At 43.4% G+C, this 9,838-nt stretch overlaps 1 protein-coding gene across 1 annotated transcript in view; it reads left to right on the forward strand.

Annotated features, from left to right (window-relative positions):
• Nucleotides 1-9,335, forward strand: part of ARHGAP17 (Rho GTPase activating protein 17) — a 22,872-nt gene extending 13,537 nt beyond the window's left edge. Inside the window, exons 17-21 of the mRNA XM_010002602.1 lie at nt 4-75; nt 1,239-1,481; nt 2,976-3,139; nt 3,501-4,118; nt 9,205-9,335. Of these exons, the coding sequence (XP_010000904.1) occupies nt 4-75; nt 1,239-1,481; nt 2,976-3,139; nt 3,501-4,118; nt 9,205-9,335 (1,228 nt within the window). The remainder of the gene's footprint in view (nt 1-3; nt 76-1,238; nt 1,482-2,975; nt 3,140-3,500; nt 4,119-9,204) is intronic.
• The last annotated feature ends 503 nt before the right edge of the window (nt 9,336-9,838 follow it).

Consider the following 9,838-nt stretch of genomic DNA (forward strand, 5'->3'; position numbering starts at 1 on the left):
TGAATCTGGGACACTGGAACGGAAGAGGCCTGTCAGCATGACAGTCATGGAAGGGGATTTACTGAAGAAGGACAGGTACATTTCCATCTGAGGTTTGGTATTAGCCCACAACTGGGAACTGGACTGCTGAGGAGTTGTGATCAGACACTCTTACTGGTCTCAAGAGGAGAATTTAATGGAAATTCTGTAGGTAACGATAGTGATTTATTTCCCCCCATGTTGTTGCAGCCTGAGGAAGGTTCAAAGGTAAAGTACTGGTATATGCTTCCAGTTCTACTCTGCATGATAAATACCACAAGCAGATAATTACTGCTTCAAATCCCTGTTTTCCTATTACAGATTTGGGGGGTCTAAAATCCACTGGCACGGAAGTGTTTATAGTAGCATCTATCAGTATCTAACTTCTGATATTCCATGGCTTCTTTTCCAAAGCCCATAGCTGAGGTGGTGTTACCTGGTGCCTTCATGATAAGACTTCTGAGTTGATGATGGTACAGTATACCACAGCAAACAGTAGAATGCTAAAAAATAAAACCAGAACGTGCTGTTGTCCCACATAACATGTAGTGTAATGCTCATGTATTACCACTCATATCATAAATATTCAAGTGATGTGCTGTTTTGTTTTTAGCTGTTTATGCAAATGCTAAATTGTTACCTGAATGTTAACTATGGCTGGCCACATGCAAATTTATCAGCACTGACAGAAGAAGAAAATCCATTCAAGATTCACTGTCTTTAACACATCAAGAATGACATTCAGTCCTAGGATGAATGTGCTGTAGCCATTCTAAAATCTGTTAGAACTTTAGTCCATTTATCCATAGTTCTCCTTTAGATGCAAACCATAGGGTGTATTCAGTGGCTTTTTTTGTCTGTCCTGAAATCTGTGCTGCAGCTTTTAGTGTGTAATAGAAACAAAATTCATGTGGCAAAATATATTCAGTGAGGTATGTCAGGAAACGTTTGACCTCATCGTCATCAGTGTCTGTCTTCAAGTGTAACTGAGTAGTTTGTTCTGCTGGTGTTCAGCTCACCCCTCTGTAGCCCAGTAGTGTTGCATGTCTTAACCTTGCCGGTGTCCCAGGCAGGAGGTTGCAGCTTTCCTCGTTGCTGCTTTGCATGCTGAGCAGCAGGGGCTGCCTCTGTCTCTGTGGGTTGTAACATCCATTGTCCTGTTGCTTGAGTGGAGCCGGTGCTGGCTGGCGTGGTGTGTTTACTCTCTCTTCTCTCTGTAGCTTTGGTGTGAAGGTTCTGGACTTCCAGGCGAACCCGCGGCGATGTGGCACTATAACTAGAAAGCACACATCCCCGGCCTTCCAGCCGCCCCTGCCCCCCGGCGAGGCGGGCGCGGGGGCCCAGGCGGGAGCGGAGCCCCATTCCCAGCCCGCTGTGCCTGAAACCAGCCCGGTGGGTGCTGGGTTTGCTCTCTCTGCTGGCACAGCAGAACAGTTGCAAAGTCAAGGAAATGAGGATGTCAGGTAAGAGGCTTGGCTTCTGCTGGCAGTGGCTTGGGCAGGCTGCAGCAGCAGCACTGATGGGTCAGCTCTGGCTGCTTTCCTGGGCACCTCTCCTGCCTGTGGGACCTGCTCAGGCACGGGCAGGTCTCTGCAAGAGCTCTCTTGCCATCTGTATTGTTCTCCAATCTGAAATAACAACATACACTGTTCTGTATGTTCCAGAATCTGTCTTCTAAAATAAGAGATTTTTTGGGGGGAGGGGAAAAATTATGATGAAAAATACTGAGAAGACTTCACTTCTACTTTCTGAGCTTTCCAAGTGACACTCTGGAGGTGCCCACACAGTGTGACCATCAGTTTGCTGCTGGAAGAACAAAACCTGCCAGTGGCAATACTAGAAACCTGTTGGTCTTGTTTGTTGTTAATTGTAAATGTTATCTGGGTTTGTCTCTTGTTTTGTCTGCAGCAAGTGTTACTGATGACCAGACTTACTTTTTAGAAAACTAGAAGTCAATTTATCCTATTTCAGTATTAGTTTCTTTAGAACAAGCATGTTTAGAGGCTTTTTTTTTTTTTGCTACTTAATTACTATTGAAACTCTGCAGTCATGTCCCCAGTATTAGGATACATGGACTCCAAGACTAACGACAGTAGCTGCTATTCTTCCTTTCATGTGTGGTGAAAGCAGCACTTTCAATACTCTGTGGTCTGAGGGAGGTCACAAGCCATGTGTCAAGGCCTGTAGTGCAGACACCAACCTCTTGCATAGCATCTTATGGTAAAACATCTGGTAAAGCTTCCCCTCCATGTAGCTTTTGTTCTCAGGTGGCATTTTTACAAACTCAACTTCTCATTTGGAAATCCCCTGCAGACTAATGTTTCCTCCACAGGTGTGTTTCGTGGCTTAGGCAGCTAAAACAAACCCTGGAGAGTAGAGTCTAAAAGCTGCATTTGAAATCTGCACAAACTCTGCCTTCAAGTACTTGCCATTTATTAATTTATTACCTGGAGAAAAGAGGATTGCAATGTGCCAAAGTGGCTGAAAAGTGTTAGTTCTTGTTAGTTCTCTAGGTACCTGGCAGGGAACTGGGTGTGATGCTGTGACAGAGTATTTTGAAAATTCTGGCAGTTCTAGGGGTGATAGATGGATGTGAGGGAACCAGAGAAGTAATTTCATACCAACCTCCTGTTGGAAGTCTGTTTTCAAAGGGTGTGTTAGCAAGGAGAGGTATCAGTCCTGCATTCAAACAGGCACTGGGACACTGCAGGAATACTTGGATTCCTGGATTAATTTTGGTAATTAATCATTTGCACAGACATGCCTAAAGCCTCCTTGCCACTTGTTCAAAGCATTGTCCCACTGATCAGTCCCTAAATACCAGCCAGTGCAGAAGGTTTTCTGAGGCATCTGAGGGTCAGAACTGTAGCAGTTTGTAACGTACACCTGAGCAGGTGCAGCTGGTCTGGGCAAGGGGGTTTGCAGTCATCTTCTAATTTAGGATTTCTAATTTTCAGTACCTCAAAATCTAAGGACAGCACATCTTCAGCTACTCCTCCTCCCGTGCGGAACGGCGGGCACACAGGCACTGTCCAGAGCCAGCCAGTGAGCAGCACTAATCAGCTTTCTGTTAATCAGCCACAGAATGCAGCAGGTCCCAGTCCCCATGCCATGAGGAGAGGTGTGTTCTTCATTTGCTTTTCAAGTCACTAATTTCCAGTTCTGTATGTACTGCAAAAATGCTTATTAAAATAACTTTATCAGTATCTCTCCCTTTATTCCAGACAAGTATAATTTGCTTACATTTTACCAAGGCCATAGCTATAAATGCAGCTCTGACTTTTGGACTCTTTCACTGTTACCAGCACTGTTTAACAAAGCCACTCAAAGGCTACTCTATTAGTGACCCTGTGTACACATCTCTGTAGCTTCCTATTGATACTACAGCTAAGTGCTTAAGTATTCTTTTGTGCTACTAATTTCTTTCTTTCAGAATTTTGCTTTCACAACAACCAACCATGAAATCTCACTTCTCTCAACAGCTGTTAAGAAGCCTGCACCAGCCCCCCCCAAGCCAACCAACCCACCCCCAGGGCAGCCAGGAAGCCAAAGTTCTGCCCCAGCTGCTCAGCCACCTTCTGTCTCTCCAAAACCACCTGCTAGAAGTTCTTCTCCTCCTGCTCAACATGCAAACCAAGGAGCAGCCCAGACCTCCACTTCCCAGGTTTCTGCACCTCGGAGATATTCCAGCAGCCTTTCCCCAATACAGGCTCCCAGCCACCCACCCCCACAGCCCCCAACACAGGCAACTCCTCCACTGCAACCCAAATCAAACAGTCAAGCATCTCCTCCTGCTGCAGCCAGCAGTGAGCATGGACCAGAGCAGCCTTGTTACACTCCTCCGCAGACTCCAACACCACCCGACACCCCCCCCCTAGGAAAACACAGCATCAGTTCCCCTTCGTCACAGCCACCTGCTCCAGAAGCCCCCCAGTCCCACTCTCCCCCTCAGAGTGGAACGGGGACACTGCCGAGGCCACGGCCGGTACCAAAGCCCCGAAACAGACCCAGTGTTCCCCCTCCTCCTCACCCTCCTGCTCAGCTGGCTGGAGATGCCATCCTTGCAAATCCCACGCAAACAGCTTCCAAAATAGTAACAGGTGAGTGGATGTTTTCATATTCTGTACCTCCTCAGGGAGTGGAAGTGAAGAAAATAATGCCTGTAGCTGTAAACTAATCTGGGGGGAGGTGGGACTGAAAGGCACAAATAACAGCTAAATACTGAGTTGCTGATTTCCAGTTAAAGTGCCCACCCACCTGTTTTGTGCATGAGGATCTGGGGCACTTCCTCAGTGAAGGCTTTCATTCCTGTGGCAGAGGGTTTGGGAGGAGGAAGTGTAGATTAGCTTGCTTTATTTATTTTTTTTTTCCTGCTTTGGAAACAAAACACTATTATAGCAACCATCTCTCTAGGGATTTCTCCAGGCTCAGCATCATGGCACTCTCAATTATATTTATACATCTGTTGCCAAAAAGCAAATATTTGGAGGGTGGAGAAGATGTAGCCAAGGATAGTATATTTCAGCACATAAAGATGAGAAAATGGCAGAAGTGGCCACTGATACATGTTCTAATAGACAAGACAGTGACAGAGAGAATGTGAGAACAAAGTCTTGTGATGTGCTCGTAAGTTGGACATCCAGAAGCTGAAGAATCACCTACACTAAACTGTGTATCTAAGGTCAGTTTCCAGATAGAGCTTCATATTTTAAATGCAATGAAACATTTGTGAAGTAAAGAGAAACTTTCAGTCATCTTACAGGAACTTCATGAAGCTTGTAGTTAGCAGTTTGATAGGGAGAATGTTAATTTAATTCCTGGGGAGAAAAATGTAACTGCTGAGGATAGTCAGAACTAGCAGACCTGGCAATGTCATCCTGCTGAGTCTTTGCTTATTTTAGGAAGTTCTGAAGGAAGAGATAACAAATGTAGGAGGCTAATGCTTTTAAATCTACTTATATTTAATAATAATGAAAACTTTCCAGTGACACTGCAGCTTCTCTAGAATAAGAGTAATGTATTGGAATGCAAAGTATAAATTGTTGCCTAACAGCTTTACCCCCTGATGCCTCCACAGGTGGGGATGGTTACTGCGAATAAGGTTTGTACTTACCAGAAACATGTGATACAAGCTAAGATGCTCCTGCACAGCAATTTTTTTATTTTTAGCTTTATTTTGTATATGCGCTTTGGAACATGTGCTGTCAACTCTGTTAGCTCATTCCCAGCTCTCATTCTGTTTGTGAGAGGTTTTAAGACCTACGCTGCTTAATTTTAAAAGTCCTGTGAACATTAAATTATTCCTTAAAACAAATAGTAAAAATAACTGTAATGAAGCAAGTAACACTTCACACAAAGTCACCAGGGTTTAGTCCACAAGTCAAGTGAAGCAGTGACCCATTTAAAGCAGGTTTGGTCTCATCATTGCAGGCAAATATTGAAGCTCATGTTTTTTCCCTACAATTTAGTGTTTTGTGGTTGCATTTTAATACAGCTTTCACTTTAGGTTTCAGTTATTTTTAACTACTTGGAATTTATTTGGCAAATTACATGTTCATGTGACTAAACCCCTTTTCAGAAAAGCACCCAGCAGCATCTGCATTCTGGCATGTTTGCATTTGCATTCTGTCAGCTACAGCCTCACTAATAATACTGGTCTGTTCAGTCACAGCTGCCAAAAGACACATTAATAATCTTATTACTCATTTGTAATGAGAAAAGGTAACAACTGCATGACAGGCTGAAAAAGTTGAGGCTGCATTCCTGAATTATCTCAAAATTTGACTGCTTACAGGAAAGATACTGCAATTAGTGTTGGATTGAGAAGTCAAGTTGGAAGTTTGGGGTTTGTTTTTTTGTTTGGTTTTGTGTTTTGTTTTGTTTTTTTAATTGGAACAACTAGCAGTAAATGAGCTGCCTAAGCAACTGAAAAAGTAGCTTTGCTTTTTAGAACAACAGACTTTTCCTGGTTGTACTTCTGTTTGTTTTTTCAGAATCTTTAAAATACAAGGGCAATTACTTTCAAAAGTGAATTAAAAAATAAGCAGCACTTCGAAATAAGTTAGGAGTGGGAACAGTGCTGATGAATCACTGTCAGGGAAAGACATATGTGTAATTTCTAAGTCATGTTGCATAGGTTGGCCACGTTTGTTTTCATTTTGGAGTTTTTCTCATTTGGAGGGAATTGCTTTAGCAGACAAGTAGGATTTGTTTCACCCCAGGGTAACTGGGGAAATACCTTCTCAGTAAGATCCAGCTGGAGAACAGGGGCTGCTTCCCTAGGGGGGAGAGCAAAGAACCTGCCCTAGGGAGCAACTGGCCCAGCTGAGGCTGGATATAGACTGGGAATTAAACCTGGAGCTGGCTCCTTTTCAGCCAAGTGACAGGCATAACAGGAGCACAACTGTCCTGTAGTCTGGGTAGATGTATAAAAAGAATTTAAGTCGATGGTGTTGAGATCAAAGTGTTAAAACTGGATAATTTAAATCCTTTCAAGTGCAAAATGTAGCAAATTGGCCATGGAAGTTGTGTATTGTTAAAAATCAGTATGAAAGGGAAGCCAATAGAGGAAAGCTGATGATGAAGGTTTATTTAGAAAGACTGGTAAAGGAACCCAGAAAATCTACTATGTTTTGTAAAAAAACCGTCTGGGGGGGCAGCTGAAGTGATACTCAGGCTTCCCTACAGCAGCACACTCAGCACAGGATCATCCACCTTTTTCAGATCAATCTTTTTTTCAAGGATTAATATTTATTCTCAATTAACACCACTGCATATTACATAAGAGTACCTGCTCTAACATTTACACATGCACATATGAGCACTTATTATAGACTGACTTACCTAATTCACAGTTTGAAATAATTGTTTTAATTTTAACCTTAAATAGTGGAGCGAGGGAAGAGGGGGATGATGGAAGCCAAAATGAAGTTGCCAACAAACTTCACAATAACAGAACAAGAATTCTGAATTGTTCTCAGGTTACTGCTGAATTCCTTTGTCCATGTACTGGACTTTAGTAATGCCTCAAATTCTGTTTATGGTGTGAGAGTAATAAGCCCTAGAAAAGAATATTCTAATCAAAAATTTTATTAAACAATCTAGATGTTTGACCTGCATTCAGTAGGAACAGTATTGGAAAGTTCAATGGTAAGGAAAAGGCATATGATTGGCCAAAAATGTTGCTAATTCATAATCATGTGTATGCTAATGCCCACTACTAACCTGTCACAAATAACACTGCTTGCTTGATTCTCGTTAGCCTGGCATGCAAAAAGAATGGCTGGTTGATGCTCACTCTTCAATTAACATACTAAAAGCATTGGAGACTAGAATGTGTACAGTTCATGTTTTGACTGCCCAGTTTCACATTGTACCTTTTCCACATACAGGAAATCCTACCTCTAAATGTGTGTGTTAGACAGAGTTTCACTTCAGTGCAGCTGTGTTCTTTGTCACCAATCCCCCTTTCCTGTGTCCCCTCACACTTTACCTCCTTTTCCAATTCATCCTTCAATATGCAGTCGTGGTCAGGAGAGCTCCCATGAAGTTGGAGAACAAACCTTCTGCCCCATCAGTGAAGGAGGGGGACAGGGACAGGCCCTGCCTCTGCCACTTGCTGCTCAGCTCTGCTGAGGATGAGCTTGGGCTGGAATGTTTGCAGTCAGGGAAAAACGCAAGAAGAACCTGGGAGCTCTCACAGCTGCAGGGTGTTCTTTTATGTAATACTGCTGCTGTTACCAATAGGGAAAATGACTGAAAATGATCTCAAGGTTAAACCTACCGACATCAATCCACCTGTTGTAGGCTCAGCAGTTCCACAGTACAGTGAGGAGAAAGGAGAGCTGCTGATGCTGTTAAACTTGTTTTCATGAATCAAGGACTTACTTTAAATGCATGACTGTGAGGCTAAGTGAAAAGGGTTGGTTTTATAGTAGCCCCAGTAATTACTTCTCTGTTGCTGTCACAGGGCTATTGAACAGCCATGGTCCTGCAGGTGCCACCAGGCTCCCTGGGCACAGCCCCTGCCAGTGAGGGCTGGGGAGAGAAGCCCATTGAAAAGATTCCCCAGATGATGGTGTTTAATGAGCCCTGACAGTACTGAGGGGTTGTTCTGTGCCCTCTGGATGAGTTCACCTGCCACTGCAATGCTGTTGGAGCAGAATGTGGTGTTCCCCAAGATTCTGGTGCAAGACTGGGGAGAAAATGTAGAGTTCACACCTCACAAGAAACCACTAATCCTGGAATCACGTTTTTGGGAGGGTTGCAGTAATGTGGATGTGAGCACCAAGCTGTTTGGTCAGTGTCAGGCCACGAGAGGATGGAGCTGAGCCACTACTTTGGCAGTGGCTCTGGGCACAAGCTGCCAGCACGGGGTGTGCAGGGAGAGTCTGCACTGGACCCCATTTCTGTGTCTGCTTTCACCTCTTCTGTGACATTTAGCTCAGAAACTTGCAACTTCAACATTTATGCAGTAAGGCATGTTGAGGCATATTATAAGTGAGCTTTCCAAAATAGTGACTTCAGTTACTTTTTTTTTTGACTGTTGTGAATTTCTCTGGTTTTCTAACTACCAGTCAGTCACCAGAAGTGCAGCATTTTTAGGTCCTCCTGGGGCACGTTGGCATGAACAGAATTCTCATGCCCTCATGAGAGGCAAAGAACACAGTGTTTCCTGTTACACACAGGAAATGGGTGTCATCTGCATTTGGTTTAAATAATTTCTTCCTCTCTTGACAGTGCCTCCTTTTGACACGGTACATGCTCCTTTGGCTTTTCAAAGCCATAGGTGGTGGTTACCTGGCTGATGATTTAGCTGTCAGATTTTTTTTACTGAATGACCTTTTGGTGTGGAAGTCTGGAGAAACGTAGCACTCTTAAGGGAAACTGAGGAATCTGATAGTAATTTGTACTTGCTGTCTTCCTTTCTTCAGAAAGAAAAGGTTTTCTTTTATTATATACAAGCCTAAAAAAAGGTGTGTAGGAGAAGCAACTCAAACATAAGCTCTCTGGTTTGGCTTAGCCTGTTTGTGTCCATGTGTGCACGTGCACATACATGCCAGCCCTCTGTTTGAAAAGCCTTTGTTGAGCTTTCCTTTCCCTTTCCTTTCTAAGGAAATGCCCCAGAAATGCCCTAGTGAATGTCACTGTCAGGCTGCTAAACCTGCTCTTCCCTTTTTTGTGCAGACTCCAATTCCAGTATTCAAGAACCACTTCAAACCCCTTCTTCAGAGCCTCTCCCAGAGCCAGCCAGCAGAGAACTGCACAACCACCTCCTGCTTGACATTGACAATGACACAGAAAGCACTGCTCTGTAGTGGAAACTCTCCAGCTTCCTACAGGTTCCTCTCCTGGTGGGAAAACTAACAGACCTAACAGTGAAAAGCTTCTTTTGACGATGTGGCAGGACTGTGTAGAGCTGTGACTTGTGCATCGCAGAGAAAGTGATCTGGCCATTCAGAAGAAGTTTAATGATCTGTGTCTCAACAATGGTTTTCAAAATCTTTGATGGAAGGAATTAATTACTGCAGAAACTTGCATAGGAAGCATAATTGCTGCTAATGCAGACGGTATTAGCAGAAATTCCAAAAGAGTAAGAAGCAGAACATTAGTTATTTAAAGTGCATGTACTATGGAAGTAATCTTTTTAATGTCACGGTTAGACTTTATTTCTAGTTCTTAGACATTACAAGGAGATGCAAGAGACATTCCCTCACTGATTTGCTGCAGATTCTTTTTAAAACATGAACCAAAAAATGCCAGAGTGCTGGTGGTGACTGCTGGTTATCAGTCACCTTGTCAAAACTGTGGATGTATTCTA

This window comes from Chaetura pelagica, unplaced genomic scaffold, assembly GCF_000747805.2.
Source record: "Chaetura pelagica isolate M959 unplaced genomic scaffold, ChaPel_1.0 scaffold438, whole genome shotgun sequence".
Taxonomy (NCBI): Eukaryota; Metazoa; Chordata; class Aves; order Apodiformes; family Apodidae; genus Chaetura; species Chaetura pelagica.